Consider the following 19,484-nt stretch of genomic DNA (forward strand, 5'->3'; position numbering starts at 1 on the left):
GCCAGGGCTTTGATTTGGGCAGAACAGTGGTACCAGCTCTTTTCCCTAAGTCTTGGGTTCAAGGGCATCCATTTCAACTCTTCCTCCTTACTGTTATTTGACATTAGTTAGAAACTAGCCAGAGCTGGAAGCACCCAGCCCAGCTAGTTAAAGGTTTGAAGACCCTTCATGAAAAGAGGTGGAAGTGTGCTCCTGTTTGGTAGGTTATCTCTGTCCCTCATGAAGGATAATTCCATTCCTGTACAGGCTACAAGAGGAAAATATGGACTATCAGCCCCGTCTCTTTGAATGCTCCAACAAAACGGGGCGATTCATTGCAAGCGAGATCACAAATTTCACTCAGGACGACCTCAGTGAAGATGATGTCATGCTCCTGGATACGTGGGATCAGGTAAATAGAAATGACCAATGGAAATGTTGTTTTCAATATGGTGGCCTGAAAATTAGATTGCTCAGTTTTCTATTCCCTTCACATGCCCTGCCAGTCAGTGATTGGCTTACTGCAGAATGACTGGAATGGAATGCTCTTATATCTTGTGGTCATTTCCTGCATTTCAAGTTTTTGTGTGTCTTCCAGTGAAACAACCTTGCTGCTATCTAACAATCCCCACTACCCCACTCACTATATCCACCCCAACTCAGGGACTGGTTAAATATCTGAGGTGAAATGTGGATATGAAGAAGAGCATAATGAGTTGGCTTTTTGTAAGGGCATGATGGGGAACTGGAGCCAAAGAACACAACTGGAAGGCCCTGTAGAAACTTGAAAGCTTCAGTCTGACCATCTTTTTCATCATCCTTCGATTCCTCCTTATTGTGTTACAGGTTTTCCTATGGATCGGCAAAAATGCAAATGAAACTGAAAAGAGGTTGTCCTTGACAACAGTGCAGGAGTACCTGAAGACTCACCCCAGTGACCGGGACTTGGACACCCCCATAATCATCATCAAACAGGGCTTTGAACCGCCCACATTCACCGGCTGGTTTGTGGCATGGGACATTAGCAAATGGAGTGTAAGAAACTTCAGAATTTTGACCTTTGTGTAATGAACTGTCAGTGATGAAGGGAGAATAACTTACTGCGAGGGCTTAGAAAAACAGAGCAAGACTGAGCCAGAGACATGCAGTAGATCAGAGACTTTATGCACTAATTTATTGAAAATATACTAATAAGAGAGGAGGTCTTATAAGTTTCCCATCATACTGTATGTTGATCAGTTGTGTCTAAGCATGATGAATGGAATTGCATTAGCACATAGGAGCTTGAGAACAGACCTGGCAGTGATATAATGCTGGAACATCAAAGCAGAATGACCTTCTGTGCTGTAGGACTCCTATGAACAGTTTATCATGTCTAAAGAGGTAACACCAAGCCTAGCTTTACCACTGGGTTTCCCTAAATTCTGTCACTGTATTTTAGTCAAGAATGAGATGTAATTGTCCAGTTGTTTTTCAATTTGAAATACATAAAGAAATGTGGGCAGGAAATATTCACTTCAACCAATGAAGATTATCCTTTGAGTTCTTTTAGAAAAGAATCAAACTAGTTCAGCTCATAATATTTGTGTTTCTGCTGTCTTTTCCAGGGTGGTAAAACTTATGATCAAATGAAAAGGGAGCTTGGAGACATTGCAGCAATTGTGCAGGTCTCATCTGTAAGTATCCTCTCCTATTATCAGCCCCAAGTCTTGTAATTCCCTCTTATTTACTCATGGCATGCAGGTGTGTTGATATTTATTGCCCATTGCTAATTGTTTCTTGCTGGATGTAGAATCATCCACAACACTGTGGGTTTGCAGACACAAATAGGCTAGGCTGGGTAAGGAGAGAAGATTGCCTTCCTAAAGGGAATTAGTTTCATATTCATTGTAACTTGATAACTTTTGTTTTAAGAATTGGAAGAATCCCAGTTGGTATTTGAATTCTTGCCTCTAGCTCTCTGGGACAAGCTCTGGATTGCTTGCCCAATAATTTAACCACTACCCAAGTCTGCAATATTCTTTCCGTCTGCAGCTTGAAATCAATCATTCCCTGTACCTCACCAGTTTGATTTCCCTCAGTTTTGCCATCTCTTGGCTTTTAATACAAGCTTTCTTTCACCTGCTTGTTGGTTTCCTTTGACTTCTCTTGTAGTCTTTAGAATTTCCCAGACCAGCAAAAGATCAAGTCATACCCAAGTGTACACTGTTAATGTAATGCGATCTGCTGCAGTTTTATTCCCCTGTGTGATTTGTTTTCTTTCATTTCTTCTGTAAAATACCAAGGGGTCATATGTGAGTTGTACACAGACTTCTAGCATCAAAATCGATAATTAGAGGCAAATGCTATTCTATGGATCAATTTCATTTTCCTGGCTGTGCACCAAATCTCTCACTTCCTTCACTTCCCACCCACCCTGTTGCTTTTGAATCTATTAATGTGCAGAGGGTTGTGAACCTTTGTGATTCCCTGTAGAGGCTCCATTGCTAAATATTGAGATAATTAGCATGAGGGCACCAAGAAATGTGGGTGTATGGGAGGAAATGTGAATTTGATTCATCACTTGATCAGAGCAGTTCAACCTGTGGATGCATAGAGAGTTTAGCATTATGTGACAGGCTATCTTAAGTGGAGATCTAAAAAAGTGCAACAAATCCAGTAATGCATTTTATTTATTGCAGGATTTAGCTGGGATGGACTTGGACTGTGTAGCCACCCACAAGCACTATCCACCAGAGGCACTGGTTAACAAACAAACATATGAATTGCCTGATGGTGTCAACCCAGCCAGAAAAGAGGTTAGTTCTGATGATGGGGATGCAGGAATGGACACTTGAGAGAGTAAGAAATTGGAAGCATATGAAAGGATAGAAGCTGACATCTCTGCTTTTGTTAGCTGCCTCCACAGTGTGAATGGGTACAAGATGCATTTTTTAACTAAGCCCCAGGGCCAAGAGACTGCGAGAAAGTTGTATGGGTGGGGGTGGTCACAGGTGGTATTAAAGTGAAGATAAAACACACTCTCTCTCTCTAGGTCACTTAGCCTAGCATTGACCCAACTTAAAGTGGCAGGACATGTGCTATTCTTTCCAGGGCCACCTTTTTAAGATGTATTAGCAAAGCATCATTTGCTGCTTGTGCTAGCAACCTGCGATACTGATGCTATAAACCTCATGCTGCATGTTTCTTACAGCTGAGGGTCTCTACATGTTACATAAAAGAACGATAGAGCAGGCTCCACACCCAGCAACTATGCTGGGGGGGGGGGGGGGTTTAAAACACTGGGAACCCAGGCCCAGAAATGAGGCTAATAGAACCATTCCAGTTATCTAGCATCAGCCAACTCAATGCAGAAGGATTAAGCAACTAATACCAATGCAAGGGATAGGTCAGAAATACCCTACAGATCTGGGTCTGGTGCTAATGGGTTGTGAGGATCAGATAAACAAAGACCTTTAGGTTTATGGAAAGAAAAGTTAGTCACTTGTGGAGAGGAAGCCATCAGTGACAGAGCAAAATCTGGGTCGTTAGAGAACCTGTAAAGTTCCGAGATTTTTCCAAAGGACACCCAATACTGCAGGGTGTTAGCAGAGGCTGGGAAAGAATCAAACTGAGCTCATGAACCTCCTTTGCAGGATGCACTGACAGACCAAGATTTCAAACGGGTTTTTGGGCTGTCGAGAGAGGTATTCGTTGCAATGCCCAGCTGGAAACAGGTAAACTTGAAGAAGTCAAAAGGAATGTTCTAAAAGATGGAGAACTGGATAACATTTGCTGCGCCACTTTTGCATCTGCCAACTGGATTATGAGTCACTGCACTGCTTTAGTTTAAGGTACTTCTCCAAACCATCCAACCGTCCAAGAGAGGAAAACAAACACCATCTATTCTGCAAAAGGATCAAAAGGATCTGCCTCCAATTACAATACAGATAAATATTAAACCCTTTTTCATTCATTTACTTAAAATTACCTAAGTTGTATCACAAGGCTCAATGGCCAGAAAGGAGGACCAGGAAAGATCACAGTAGCCCCACCTGGCTCTATGTCCACAACTACCTTTTATTCCTGTTGTTTTAAACCTTCTGTCAGATAATAATTCTGATCCACTTTCAGGAGCAGGGAATGATCTCAAATAAAAACATGTCATATCTTTCATCTCTTAATTCCTAACCAAATGGATGTTTTGTATTACTGCTTATAGCCAGTTATAAACAAAAGTACACATAAAATGTATGTTTAGACCCAAGGTGTCTTATTGATAAAGTCAATGTTTTTAGTCCCCTCCTCCCATCTTCCTCAAGATGCACATAAATTTCAAAAGGTCAAAAGCACTTAAAAGCCCGGGATTCCAAGTCATCCTAGTCTGTATGTTATGCCTTATACTCTACCCCGCCCATTTGAGGCTCAATCAAAATAGTTGTGCCACCATCTAACCCAAACTCACTGAGGTAACATTTGACTCCTCTAATATGTCAATCATTGTAGGTTTGTCACCAAGAAGCCATTCAACAGATGCTCAGGAGGTCACACTATTAGGGAGGGAAGGAGGAGAAACAAGGTGGAGGTACCTTATTTACCCCATTTAGGGTAACTGTGGGGAGCAGTATATTCTGCAATTCTGCTTGAGCAGCCACCATTAACCAGTGGAGTGGTATTCCAGAGTCTTAGCAAGACCTCAAATACCCAAAGCTGATGAGACAGATCCGAGCCCTGGAAACTCAAACATAATAGAAATGGATCAGGTAGGACGCAGCTGCAGTTGATGCATTTTGATGTGAATGTTGAAAGTCCATGGGACTGAGTTTTCTCCTGTATCTGGGAATGAATTGAGAGCAATTCACCTCTGCCTAAATAAACTATCTTATTTAATTAGTTATTTTATAAGTTTTCAACCACATTTCCTGGAATCTGCTACCAGAAAGTTTGTTGTAGCCCTTTAGGGGTTACACTCTCACTGTTGATGTGACAGACTTGATTTCTGTTGTACGATTGGACACCAGAATCCGTGGTGACATGAGGTACAGTGGTGGGAGAGGTTGTAAAGAAGGCACTATGTATATTAAATGTCTTATCTCCATTATATTGTTTGACCCTTTCACCATTTGTCAGGATAACTTTTTTTAAATTTAAAAAGTGGAAACAATTTCTAGACTTGAAGCAATCAGGTTTTGAGAAAGGCCTTAACAGGATCTAAGTGGACTGCATGGAGAGCAAACAATGGACAGTCTGAAATCAAATGAGCAGAGATCAGCGGTGGCCAACAGCAACTGGCAACTCATCGCTGGTGAGCAGCAAGCTTGCATGTAGCTCAAAGTGCAAACAGCAAGCAGGTCACAAACTGAGTCCACAGCCAGCCTGCATGCAGATGGTAGCCAGGCCAGTCAGCAGACGGCTCGCAAGTAGCAGGCAACTTGTGAGCAGCTGGCTCACGTGCAGACAGCCCGCAAATAGTCCATAACCAGACTGTATGCACATGGCAGCCAGGTCAGAGTAAGCAGACCACTCGCAAGTAGTCAGCAGACAGCCCGCAAATAGTCCGTAACCAGACCGTATGCACATGGCAGCCAGGTCAGAGTAAGCAGACCACTTGCAAGTAGTCAGCAGACGGCCCGCAAATAGCGTCGACTTGTGAGCAGCTGGCTCACGAGCAACTTGCAAATAGTCAGTAGCCAGATTAAAGTTTGCAACCAGCTCGCACGTAATGCATGCAGCAGCTTCCTGTCCAATTATCATTGTCATCAATTTTTGAATTAAAATCATAAATGCAAAAGTATCTGCATACTTGTGTTGTTTTGTCACAAATGAATTGGATGAATTTGGCAGTACAGCTCAGACTTTAGAGAACGCCATTTGATTCAGCCTTAAGACTTCAATTAAATTGCCTTTCCTGAGAAATTAAGCCTCCTTTTTTAGTCTTTGCTTGATTAATGAAACTTAAAAGGAGTGCAACCTGCTCATTATGAAAGAGCTTTCCATGATCCAGTTAACTTTTGTTTACTCATTTGGGTATCATATTGTTGGCTCAGACCTACCTACAATGACATTTCCTTTTTTGGAAAAAGTTAGTAGTTGCTTTGAATTTAAACATATATTCAAATATTCAATGGTTGACAGCAAACTAAAGAGTTTCTTAGAGCAGCGAATGCTGCAAAAATGTTTTATGTAAGGGATTTTTCCTAATAATAAAGGAAACCAGCAAGCATAAGACTTTAGCATCTCTTAGGTTTCATTATAACTAGATTGAACTACAATTGTTGTCTAATCCCTCTCATTACATCAGATGAAACCTTACCATCAGCTTAATGCAGCCACGGGTGAACCTCTCCCGTACCCTTCATAACTGAGCCCATTGTGTTATAGTTAAGTGTTGTTTGGTTCTGCACTGAGTGGAATGGGTGAGCTTGGCAAACTGAGTTTAGAAACAACTGCACAAACTTTGCTGACAATTTTTTTGTTCTGTTACAATTTCAATTTCTAAGCATCTTATTTCTTGCTAAAGCAACTTGTGTATTTACTAGAAATTAGTTGATGTAGTTTCTGTCACAGCACATGGGGATGGGATTTTAATAGAAAACTATTTCCATTGTGTCTTCACAACAAATAAAAATAGTTTCAAAGCCATTAATTTGTCTGTAGCTTAAATACTTAGCTTTCTTTTGCACATTCATCAATGCTGGTCAAGTCCAAGCTGAGAGACTTGTGGTCACCTGCATGTCAATATGGCGCTACTTAATGGAACACCTCACACAGTGATTTTAAATTTCTCTGGCAAATGTTAACATTCCTACTGAGTATCATTAACTAAACTCAGAGGAGTGCTGATGAACAGAAGGACAAACTGCATCAATATCTAACCAGAAGACCGCAATCAGTGTGGATTGGTGATAACATATCCTCCTCGCTGACGATCAACACTGGCGCACCTTAGGGGTGTGTGCTTAGCCCACTGCTCTACTCCCTCTGTACCCATGACTGTGTGGCTAGGCATAGCTCAAATACTATCTATAAATTTGCTGACGGTACAGCCATTGTTGGTAGAATCTCAGGTGGTGACGAGAGGGCATACAGGAGTGAGATATGTCAACTAGCAGAGTGGTGCCGCAGCAACAGCCTGGCACTCAACAGTAAGACAACAGAGCTGATTGTGGACTTCAGGAAGGGTAAGATGAGGGAACACAAACCAATCCTCATAAAGGGATAAGAAGTGGAGAGAGTGAGCAGCTTCAAGTTCCTGGGTGTCAAGATATCTGCAGATCTAACCTGGTCCCAACATATCGATATAGTTAATAAAGAAGGCAAGACAGCGGCTATACTTTATTAGGAGTTTGAAGAGATTTGGCATGTCAACAAATACACTCAAAAACTTCTATAGATATACCGTGGAGAGCATTCTGACACACTGCATCACTGTCTGGTATGGGGGGGTGGGGCGCTACTGCACAGGACCGAACAAAGCTACAGAAGGTTGTAAATCTAGTCAGCTCCATCTTGGGTACCAGCCTACAAAGTACCCAGGACATCTTTAGTGAGTGGTGTCTCAGAAAGGCAGCTTCCATTATTAAGGACCTGAAGCATCCAGGGCATGCCCTTTTCTCACTGTTACCATCAGGTAGGAGGTACAGAAACCTGAAGGCACACACTCAGCGATTCAGGAACAGCTTCTTCCCCTCTGCCATCTGATTCCTAAATGGACATTGAACCCTTGAACAATACCTCACTTTTTTAATATGGATTATTTGTTTTTTGCATAATTTTTAATCTATTCAATACATGTATACCGTAATCTATCTATCTATCTATTTATTTATTTATTTAATTATTATTATTATTATTATTATTATATTTTCTTCCATATTATGTATTGCATTGAACTGCTGCTGCTATGTTAACAAATTTCATGATGGATGCTGGTGATAATTGGATACTTGGTAGTGTGGAGGAGCAGAGGGATCTGGGGGTACATGTCTACGGATCCCTGAAAGTTGCCTCACAGATAGATAGGGTAGTTAAGAAAGCTTATGGGGTGTTAGCTTTCATAAGTCGAGGGATAGAGTTTAAGAGACGCGATGTAATGATGCAGCTCTATAAAACTCTGGTTAGGCCACACTTGGAGTACTGTGTCCAGTTCTGGTCGCCTCACTATAGGAAGGATGTGGAAGCATTGGGAAGGGTACAGAGGAGATTTACCAGGATGCTGCCTGGTTTAGAGAGTATGCATTATCATCAGAGATTAAGGGAGCTAGGGCTTTGCTCTCTGGAGAGGAGGAGGATGAGAGAAGACATGATAGAGGTATACAAGATATTAAGAGGAATAGACAGAGTGGACAGCCAGCGCCTCTTCCCCAGGGCACCACTGCTCAGTACAAGAGGACATGGCTTTAAGGTAAGGGGAGGGAAGTTCAAAGGGGATATTAGAGGAAGGTTTTTCACTCAGAGAGTGGTTGATGCATGGAATGCAATGCCTGAGTCAGTGGTGGAGGCAGATACACTAGTGAAATTTAAGAGACTACTAGACAGGTATATGGAGGAATTTAAGGTGGAGGGTTATATGGGAAGCAGGGTTTAAGGGTCAGCACAACATTGTGGGCCGAAGGGCTTGTATTGTTCTATGTTCTATAATAAACTCTGAGAAATAGTCCTGATTCAGAGTTTCATCCTGAACTGGCAACTATTCTTCCTCCTCCATAGATGCTTGCCGAGTTCCTCCGGATTACTCGCATCTGCAGTGTCTCATGTCACTGAATTGGATATAACTAGGTTTTGGCTGTGCTGTGATAACACAAATGACTTGCTGAATACTTCATTGTCAAAGGTAAAATATTGATAACAATCACAGCCATGCTAAGGAGAAGAAAACTACATTGTTCATTAGAGCAGGGAATGTCCTTAATGAGGAAAATGAATATTTTGTCTCTATGTGTGCACCCAGTGTCAGTGCCAACCACAACATGGTCAAAGTTGCCTCCCATTCCCTTCACTGAACAGATAAGGGCCCAAAATAATTTTATTTTTAAGCAGCGACTTCAGTCAGTTTATGCAATTTTAACTACAGCAGATCTCAAGTGTGCACCTGGTGTCAGACTTTATTTCCTGAGAAGCTGGGCTCACCTTTGTCGCCCTCAGAGCTAATTTTACTACTGGATAGCAAACTTGATATCACGCATTGAAGACAGCTGCATAAACTATATCCTGTTACTATATTGACAATGTGAATGTAAATAATTGTGCACTGCTCAACTGAACAATAGTCATTAGCCATATTTGTTTTATCAGTTAATTGGTGAATGCATTGTTCAGTGTGGAAGTCAATAATGCAATTCAAGAACTGGAGGAACAGAGGGATCTTTGGGTCCACATCCACTGATCACTCAAGTTGCCTGAGAGGTTAAGGTGGCATATGGTGTGTTGGCCTTTATCAGTCAGGGGATTATGTTCAAGAGCCGCAACGTCATGTTGTAGCCCTGGTTAGACCATTCTTGGACTATTGTATTCAGTTTTGGTCATCCCATTGTAGGAAGGATGTGGAAGCTTTAGAGAGTGTGCAGAGGAGATTGACCAGGGTGCTGACTCGTTTAGAGAGCATGTCTCATGAGGATAGGTTGAGTGAGCTGGACCTTTTCTCTTTGGAGCAAGCAAAGGTGGATGAGAGATGACTTGATGGAACCATACAACATTACAGCACAGAAACGGGCCTTTTGGCCCTTCTTGGCTGTGCCGAACCATTTTTCTGCCTAGTCCCACTGACCTGCACCTGGATCATATCCCCCCAAACCCCTCTCATCCATATACCTTTCCAAGTTTTTCTTAAATGTCAAAAGTGAGCCCGCTATGTTAACCATTACACTGCCGGGCTGCCCCCCCCCAAAACATTAAATTACTTCATCACACATCAGTAGAATTCCAACAAGCTATCCCTTCAAAAATTACGGGAAGAAGGCAAAAGGACGCGTTTGAGAGGAGTAGTAAATCAGCCACGATCAAATGGTGGAACAGACTTGATGGGCTGAATGGCCTAATTCTGCTCCTATTTTTTATGGTCTTGTGGTCTTCTAAGATTCAACCACAAAAAATCTGGAATCTTATCGGCTAGATTGTTGCAGAGATTAATAGATTTACTTCTCTCTGGGATATTAGTCAACCAAATGGATTTTTTACAGCAGTGCTCCTTGTCTCAATTAGATAGTTTCATGCTTATTGGCTTTTTAATTCTGATTTATTCAATTAACTGAATTTAAATTCCACAATTTCTTACTTATTTAGAGATACAGAATGATAACAGGTTCTTCAAGTCCAATTACATCCATGTGGCCAATGAACCTACTAACCCGTATGTCTTTGGAACGTGGGAGGAAACCAGAGTACCTGGAGAAAACCCATGCAGTCACAGGAAGAACATACAAACTCCTTACAGACAGTGGCAGGATTGAACCCGGATCACTGGCATTGTAATAATGCTATAGAACCATAGAACACTACAGCACAGAAACAGGCCTTTTGGCCCTTCTTGGCTGTGCCGAACCATTTTTCTGCCTAGTCCCACTGACTTGCACCTGGGCCATATCCCTCCACACACCTCTCATCCATATACCTGTCCAAGTTTTTCTTAAATGTTAAAAGTGAGCCCGCATTTACCACTTCATCTGGCAGCTCATTCCATACTCCCACCACTCTCTGTGTGAAGCCCCTCCTAATGTTCCCTTTAAACTTTTCCCCCTTCACCCTTAACCCATGTCCTCTGGTTTTTTTCTCCCCTAGCCTCAGTGGAAAAAGCCTGCTTGCATTCACTCTATCTATACCCATCATAATTTTATACACCTCTATCAAGTCTCCCCTCATTCTTCTACACTCCAGGGAATAAAGTCCTAACTTATTCAACCTTTCTCTGTAACTCAATTTCTCAAGTCACGGCAACATCCTTGTAAACCTTCTCTGCACTCTTTCAACCTTATTAATATCCTTCCAGTAATTCGGTGACCAAAACTGTACACAATACTCCAAATTCGGCCTCACCAATACCTTGTACAACCTCACCATAACATTCCAACTCTTATACTCAATACTTTGATTTATAAAGGCCAATGTACCAAAAGCTCTCTTTACTACCCTATCTACCTGTGACGCCACTTTTAGGGAATTTTGTATTTGTACTCCTAGATCCCTCTGTTCTACTGCACTCCTCAGTGTCCCACCATTTACCTTGTATGTTCTACCTTGGTTTGTCCTTCCAAAGTGCAATACCTCACACTTGTCTGTATTAAACTCCATCTGCCATTTTTCCAGCTGGTCCAGATCACTCTGCAAGCTTTGAAAACCTTCCTCACTGTCCACTACACCTCCAACCTTTGTATCATAGAGGTGTACAAAATGATAGGGGGCATAAATTGAGCGGAGCACCACAGACTTTTTCCCCAGGGTGGAAGTGGTAATACAAGGGGGCATAATTTTAAGGTGAGTGGAGGAAAGTACAAGGAGAATGTCAGAGGCTTTTAATTTTTTTTAAATACAGAGTGGTGGGTATGTGGAACACCTTGCCAGAGATGGTGGTAGAGGTAGATACATTACGGGCATTTAAGGGACTCTTGGATAGGCACACCGATAATAGAAAGATGGAGGGCTAAGTAGGAGGGAAGGGTTAGACTGACCTTTTAATGTACTCCAGGATCAGTACAAAATTCTTGGCTGAATAGCCTGTACTGTGTTGTAATGTTCTGCAGTATTTTCAAAGAAGGTTCTGGCTCCTTCATGACTCAGTGGATAGTATTCTCATCTGATTCCCCTCCAAGAGAGAACAGTATCAGCGAAGCAGACACTGCCTGCGCTCCTGTAGAACCATTTTTCTGCCTAGTCCCACTGACCTGCACCTGGCCCATATCCCTCCATACACCTCTCATCCATTGATGACTCCTATTGACATCAATGGATCTGGGGTTGAGAGGGTAAACAGCTTTAAATTCCTCGGCATAAACATCACTGAGGACCTCATGTGGTCTGTACACACCAGCGGTGTGGTGAAAAAGGCACAACAGCGCCTCTCACCTCAGATGGTTGAAGTTTGGTGTGGGCCCCCAAATCCTAAGAACTTTCTACAGGGGCACAATTGAGAGCATCCTGACTGGCTGCATCACTGCCTGGTACGGGAACTGTACTTCCCTCAATCGCAGGACTCTGCAGAGAGTGGTGCGGACAGCCCAGCGCATCTGTAGATGGGAACTCCCCACTATTTAGGACATTTACAGAGACAGGTGTGTAAAAAGGGCCTGAAGGACCATTGGGGACACGAGTCACCCCAACCACAAACTGTTCCAGCTGCTACCATCCGGGAAATGGTACCACAGCATAAAAACCAGGACCAGCAGGCTCTGGGACAGCTTCTTCCACCAGGCCATCAGACTGATTAACTCATGCTGATACAATTATATTTCTATGTTATATTGACTGTCCTGTTGTACATACTATTTATTACAAATTACTACAAATTGCACATTGCACATTTAGACAGAGACATAATGTAAAGATTTTTACTTCTCGTGCATATGAAGGATGTAAGTAATAAAGTCAATTCAAGACTTTATTGAGGTCCAATCTACTCTGTCAAGTGGATGTTAAAGATCATATGTCACTGTTTTGAAACAATGCAGGGGGTTGTCTCCAAGTCCTAGTGCTGGTATTTAAGTATTTCAGGCAACAATATTAAAATATGCAGTGTGGTCATTCATCTCATTGGTGATTGCAAGAGCTTGCAGTACACAGACTAGTCTCTCATATTACAACAGGAACTACAGTCTCATTGGCCTGCCCAAGAGTCTTTGGGACATACTTGCATTGTAAATGCCATTGAATATATAGCTTTATATTCCTTTTAATCTCCAGTGAAGGCACTAATGATGACCTCAGTGTCCTTGGGCTCCGGTAACTTCAGTCAAGTTTCCTGATGCCCAGCACTATCCAGTGACCTGTGCTTGATCATACATACCTATGGATATTGTGTTTGGCCCACCTCAGTCACTCCTAAAGCAAGCCCATCCCCAATGAAGAATGGTCACTTGCGCTGGATTTCTTTAAACTCTCCCAACCCAAAGGACCTGACATCAGAGGGAAAGTGGGCAAACAATTTAGCCCTAGCTTTTTGAAAAAGGGAGGAGAAAAAGAGATTGATTAATCCTCACTAAATAGGATGAATATTCTTATTTTATTCTAACATCTGAAAACAGACAATGAAATACACTTTGCCAGATGTATTACAATACTCTAACTATACAGCTTCGCCCACCTCAGCTGCTTCACCACATTCATATCGTATAAAGTCCAATACTGACACACCGCTTGTCTGCAGGAACTGCCCCACCGTTGTGCCAGATTCCAGCAGGAATGGCTGAGCTAACATCTTGGTCTCTGAATCATCACCAGGCGGGTCATCCATTGATCCCACAGACAGAGGCATCATTCCTACAATATGTTGTCCCAACCTGCGGCCTAGTTCAGGCAGGTTTACTTTGGAATGCTGTTCCAGGGCCCTGTAGACCACCAACGCACCGTATTTTCCAAACATCATCTTTGCGAGGGATGGGTTATCTGCTGGCAGCTCTCCATGAACATATGTGCCAATGTACCAGTCAGATGGCACAGCCACCCAGGCAGCTCTTCTGATTGCCATGTTCTCACCAAGGTTACCTGGAAGGATTTTATTAGAAAAGGGAAAAGTTAAAATGTTTATAAAAAACAGGATGGCTCTTTGTAAATAAAGTCAAGATACCTCGTGTACGTCACCCAAGGATAAAAGTAGAACAGGTCATCGAGCTGAAATTGCACCCCCAGCCTTACCAATGGCCAGAGCGAGCTGGTCAGCGAGAGCACGGTTGTCTAAACTTGTTTTCAACTGCTTTATTTCTTCAGCCATAAGGAAACTCTGCAAAGTAATGAGTAAAGTTTCAATATATACAAACTTCTAATCGGAAATGCTCTCCCAACCATCCTTGGACAAACAGTTTGAGCTGAAGCCTGCAAAACAGAATGGAAGGGCTTACTGAGAGCAGCACATGATGATTTATGACACTATTTTTCCCTCCTCTCTCCAAGAGGCAGCTATGTGCTTCCACTTGTTACATCTTACTGTAGTTTTGAAACCACCTATCATTACTTTGTGACACCAGCATATTGATACTCCAATACATATACCTCCAGAGGAAAGTACAGAACAATTTAAACCTGCCTCAACACAAGGATGGTGAAGAGTGTTAGAAAGAAGTCAATCCCTGATAGCACTGCAAACCTCCAGAACTTGCCTTCTGAGGAACTCATAGGGGATATCAAACTTTGCAGAAATCCCCAAGACATAGTATCTTAGGTGACAAGTTTGGCATTCCATCCAGCACTCAAACAACATACTATAGACACAGAAACTCTGAAATACAACAGAAAATACTCAGCAGGTCAAGCAGTGTGAAACAGCATTTGTGTTTCAGGTCCTTTGTGGTGGATTGATCTCTACCTTGCTGAGGCCAGGCGGCAACTCTCAGACACCACCTCATCCTTACCCCTTGAAGAGGACTCAATCCTGGACCATCAGAAACTGTCTCCAACACCATCACTGACCTCATCCACTCTGGAGAATTCCCACTGCTGCCAAACTCATAGTTCCTTCACTGTTCACTTTGACCTCCTACCCAAGATCCACAAACCAGACTGTCTCCATCTGCTCCTCATACCTTGACTTCATTCTATCCTCCTTGGTTCAGTTCCTTCCTACCTACAACCGTGACACTTCTCATGCCCTCCATCCCCTCATAACGTTCAATTCCTATACACTTGTCCATCCCTTTATACTTCTATCCCCCATCAAGAGCTGAGAGCTCTCCACTCCTTTCTCAATGAAAGAATCAACCAGTTCCCCTGCTGCACCACCACCCTCCTCCATCTGGCAGAACTGGTCCTCACCCTCAACAATTTCTTCAGTTCCTCCCACTTTCTCCAGACTCTTAAATTCACTCATACTATTTCTGACACCTCCCTCCTCTTTCTTGATCTCTCTATTTCCATCTCTGGAGTAAACTGTTGACCGTCCTTTATAAACCTACCAATTCCCACGGCTATCTTCACTACACCTCTTCCCACCCTGCCTCCTGCAAAAATGCTATTCCCTTTTCTCAGTTCCTTTGTCTCCTCTGCATCCCCTGCTGGTTAATCCTTCTTCTATTCTCCACTCCTCCTTCCCTTTCTCCCATGGTCCTCATCTATCAGATTCCTCCCTCTCCAGCCCTTTACCTTTCCCACCTACCTGGCTTCACCTGTCACTTTCTAGCTATCCTTCTTCCTCCCTGCCCCCCCAACTTTTTATTCTAGAGTCTTCTCCCTTCCTTTCCAGTCCTAAGGAAGGGTCGCGGCCTGATGTGTCGACTATTTGTTCATTTCCATGGACGCTGCCTGACCTGCTGAGTTCTTCCAGCATTTTGTGGGTGCTCCTTTCATCCGAAGTGTCAACCTCAGATGTTGCCTTGAAGTGCTGGGTGTTTTCAGCATTTCCTCCTGTGCTTCTGCAATTGATGCGTTCATGTCACAGTGGGAAGCCACTAGTCCTTAATAATTAAGTATGGAAAATGCAACCAACCCTAATAATCTCTTTTCTTACAGCGAATTGGTAGTTGCTACGACCCAGTCACTCAACGTTGGAGCCCAGGGTATTGCTAATAGTTAATCAGTTGCTCTAAACCGCTAAAAGCACTCCCACGGCTTGAACAGTCAGTGGAGGGTGATTCTTCAAATACAGCTTCACAGAACCCTTTAAGGGAATGGCCTGGAGATGGTGTGGTACTGGCTGGATCAGCAATGAAAGGTTTTTCCAATCCTCCAAGCAGTTCAGCTGCACAGGTTTAGCCAGATAAACTCCACCTGTTTCCCACTTGGAAGGGTCCTTAAACCTAGAACGCTGGTCTGCACCTGTGTCCTCTGGGCTTAAATAGAAGTGTCCTATCAATGCGGGTATCAAGATCAAACCAATATAGACTGCATGTGTAAAAAGGGTTTCTTCTTTTTGTTAACTAGCAGGAATGCTAATTTACTGATAACGAGAATGGTATTCCTTTGTAAACCAAATGGGGATTAATGTTCTTTCTTCTGAGTCTGTAAGCTTTTGTTGACGGGCTTTTGGGCAGATTGGCGCGAGGGGGTCGAGAGAGAGGACGCAATGCTCTAAGCTGGGTGAGGATCGGACCCCAAAGGGGGGTCCGAGGCCGGGATATTCTCCGGGGGGGGGGGGGGGGGTGGATGAAGCTAGATGTGCTTGGTTGACCACTCGGAGGGTCCTGAGCTGTTTGGAGAGTCGAGGAGTTCGGAGGGTCCTGAGCTGCGAGTCGAGGAGTTCGGAGGGGATCAAATGGTGGCCAGAAGACTTCAGTAATTGAGCTCCAACGGTTGTGCACGAAGTGGTTTGGACTTTGATAAGTTTGGCGCCTTTTCTTTAATTTTCTCTTCATATATACTGTATCGTTATTAATCACTTAGTTATAGTAACCTTTATAAATTGTACTCATTTAATCGCTTATGGTGTACTGTCTGTTTTTGGGCGAGGCAGGGACATCACACAGCATCCACACCAGCTGATTACCCAGTTTGGCGGGGCCGAAGGCTGCTCCCCCTAGACGAGAACGAGCTGAGCGAGCCTGAGGCGACCCAGGGGGTTACACATGTATAGTATAGACTGTTCAGTCTCTTAGATTGGAGACTCAAACAATGATAATGGGTATCTACTGGCATAGACAGAAAAGAGACAGAAACATGGACAAACCTTGGTATAATCAATGGTATTTGCCTGCTTGGAGCGACAATGTTCCATCGTGGCCACAGCTGCCTGTTGCACCAACTGCTGAAACTTCATATTCCTGGCAACAAAGTCAGTTTCACAATTGACCTGCAAGGGAAGGAACGTTATACTAAAAAAAAAGCCCACTTGATACACACAAGGGTGCAATATTAGACAGTACTGGAGTCCATTCAGCCCATCACAACAGGGTCAATTCTCAACAGCTATCCCACGAGTCACAGGTGGTGATGAGTCAACATAAAAGAGTGACATAGGACACTTGGTTGAATGGTGGTACAATAACAACCTTATGCTCGACGTCAACAAAACCAAGAACTAATTGTTGACTTCAGAACGGGCAAGTCAGGAGACCACGTGCCAGTTCTCCCTTTGTAAGCAGCTTCAAATTCCTGAGCATTGACATCTTGGACGACCTGTCCTGGGCCCAGCATACTGATGCAATCACAAAGAAGGCATGCCAGCACCTCAAGAAGCTTGAGGAAATTTTGCACGTCACCAAATATTCTAACTTCCAGAGATGCACTGTTCAAAGCACCACAGCCTGCTATAGCAATTCCAACACACAGAAACACAAGAGGCTGCAGAAAGTAGTGGACACAGCATTGTCAGCCATTGGCACAGCTCTCTCCCACATTGACAGGACGTTTTGCCTCAAGAAGGCGGCATCTATCAGTAAGGATCTCCACCAATGATACCATCGGACAGGCGGCACAGAAGCCTGAAGTCCCACACCACCACGTTCGGGAACAGCTATGTCCCTCAACCATTAGCTTCTTGAACCAACCTACACAACCCTTATCACCACCTCAGCAAAGGAACACTATGGACCACCTTTTACCCTACCGTGAACTTGTCTCTGATTGTGGGGATTTATTAAACTAATATCTGTTTTGCAATCCTTTACTGTGCATTGCCTGAAAGTACATATCTGTGATGGTGCTGCAAACAAGTTTTTCATTGTACTTGTACCTCATGTACACGTGGCAATAAACTCGACTTGACTTGAGCTCCACTTTCTCTAAAGCACTGGAGTTCTCTTTCTTTAAAGCATGTCTGTGATTCCCTTTGAAAATTATTATTGAATCTGCTTCCAGTGTTTTTTCAGATGGCATTCTATATGCAATTAGAATACAGAACATCATAATTAAAAAGTTGTCACCGCCCTCTGCCGCTTCAATATTTTTTTTAAAGTCAATTTTCTGGTTGCCAATCCTGCCTTTCATTTTAACTATTTCAAAGGAAATTTTGGACACAAGAGATTCTGCAAATGCCAGAAATCACACAAATGCTGGAGGAACTCAGCAGGTCAGGCAGCATCTATAGAGGGGAATAAACTGTCAATGCTTTCGGCTGAGACCCTCAGCCGGAAATGTTGACTGTTTATTCCCCTCCATTGCCTGACCCTGCTGAATTTCTCCAACATTTTGTGTGTGTGTTGTTCAAAGGGAATTTTCCTGCCCACGACTTTAACAGACACAGCAGCCATACAGAATGGCCGGGGTGCACAGATTCAGTGGTACTAGGAGTAGAATGGGCACCAGATTGTGGGGAAACAGCGGGATGAGTGGGGACAGCTGAAGGGTTCTTTGAAAGGGCCAGACAGGCAGGGTCTGTCAGTACAGCAGATTCTGTAATGTAATACATTTTTTACTGTTCAGAAGTTGTTCATCTTTACCTCCACCAGCACAGCCAAGTTTCCATCCTGCAGCAATCCAATAAGACCCTCCTTTGTCTTCCGGCCTTGCAGTTTAGAAGCTTTACTCCATCCTTCCTTGTGGGCTTGTTCATGCAGCCAGGCTTCAGCCTTTGAAAAGAAGTCGATTTTAATCACCAGTTACCCGGCAGTAAATCACTTTACCCATGAGAAGATGGTGCTGAGATTGCCCTCATTAACTTGACGGATCCTCAGTTACAGTCAGCCACCCATTTTCTGTTTCCATTTCCCAGTGTACCTATTCCGAGTCAATGGTTCTGCTGTTATATATTTTCTCATCTATTTTTAAAATGACACAACTAGAGAACAAGAAGCAGTTGATGTTAACAGGAAAATCAACTTTCCTCAAAACCATGCGTTGAAAATGGACTCCATATCTCCAAGAGAAAACAAGCCAGATACTTTGATCAACTGCTTGATCAAATGATGGAAGAGGTGCATATTGTGCTTTACTCCTACATGACAAGAAGACTACACTTCAAAAGTAGTTCATTTGCTGGAAAGATCTTTGTAAAACCTGGAGGCTGTGAAAGACTCTCTGTGTCAGCATTAGCATCTTCAGGGCATTGGGAGTTTGATAATTAACAGCACGTGTTTCCATTACATCTCGTGTTTTTCATTGGTGGTTCTATACAAGAAACAGCACAAGCATGAACTCTTGGTTCAATGGCTAGCCAGGGGAAAGTGACTGCCTGCTTTAAGTATTTAACAGGAGATCAGTGGCATCAGAATTAAGCTACTAGACAAGCAAGAAGAGTTCAGCACTACTGAGCTTCAGTTTGGTGGGTAATTTCAACATTAGTTAAAGAAAATATGTTTTTTTTTGCTCTAGGTTACAGCATCTGTAGTCTTTTGTGTCTTCACTGTAACTGACAGGCCTGGTACAACACCTTCGACAGTTATTGGATTGCCTGCCATCAATCTCTAGGCTCACACACAAAGAATGATGGCTTGAATTGGAATAATTGATTTATG

The 19,484-nt window shown here is 43.0% G+C and overlaps 2 protein-coding genes across 9 annotated transcripts in view; one reads left to right on the plus strand and one right to left on the minus strand.

The window, feature by feature from the left end:
- The window catches only part of avil (advillin), a 99,795-nt gene that overhangs the window by 67,467 nt on the left and 12,844 nt on the right, over positions 1 to 19,484 (plus strand). For all 5 annotated transcript variants that reach the window (XM_059956360.1, XM_059956362.1, XM_059956359.1 and 2 more), the window contains 5 exons: positions 247 to 391; positions 826 to 1,014; positions 1,587 to 1,655; positions 2,661 to 2,777; positions 3,615 to 3,695. In XM_059956360.1, the coding sequence (XP_059812343.1) occupies positions 247 to 391; positions 826 to 1,014; positions 1,587 to 1,655; positions 2,661 to 2,777; positions 3,615 to 3,695 (601 nt within the window). The remainder of the gene's footprint in view (positions 1 to 246; positions 392 to 825; positions 1,015 to 1,586; positions 1,656 to 2,660; positions 2,778 to 3,614; positions 3,696 to 19,484) is intronic.
- Positions 13,150 to 19,484, minus strand: part of tsfm (Ts translation elongation factor, mitochondrial) — a 33,719-nt gene continuing 27,384 nt past the window's right edge. For all 4 annotated transcript variants that reach the window (XM_059956364.1, XM_059956363.1, XM_059956365.1 and 1 more), the window contains 4 exons: positions 18,471 to 18,599; positions 16,760 to 16,882; positions 13,801 to 13,885; positions 13,150 to 13,650 (listed from right to left, as the gene is read on the minus strand). In XM_059956364.1, the coding sequence (XP_059812347.1) occupies positions 13,232 to 13,650; positions 13,801 to 13,885; positions 16,760 to 16,882; positions 18,471 to 18,599 (756 nt within the window). In that variant the 3' untranslated portion in view covers positions 13,150 to 13,231. The remainder of the gene's footprint in view (positions 13,651 to 13,800; positions 13,886 to 16,759; positions 16,883 to 18,470; positions 18,600 to 19,484) is intronic.

This window comes from Hypanus sabinus, chromosome X1, assembly GCF_030144855.1.
Source record: "Hypanus sabinus isolate sHypSab1 chromosome X1, sHypSab1.hap1, whole genome shotgun sequence".
NCBI lineage: Eukaryota > Metazoa > Chordata > Chondrichthyes > Myliobatiformes > Dasyatidae > Hypanus > Hypanus sabinus.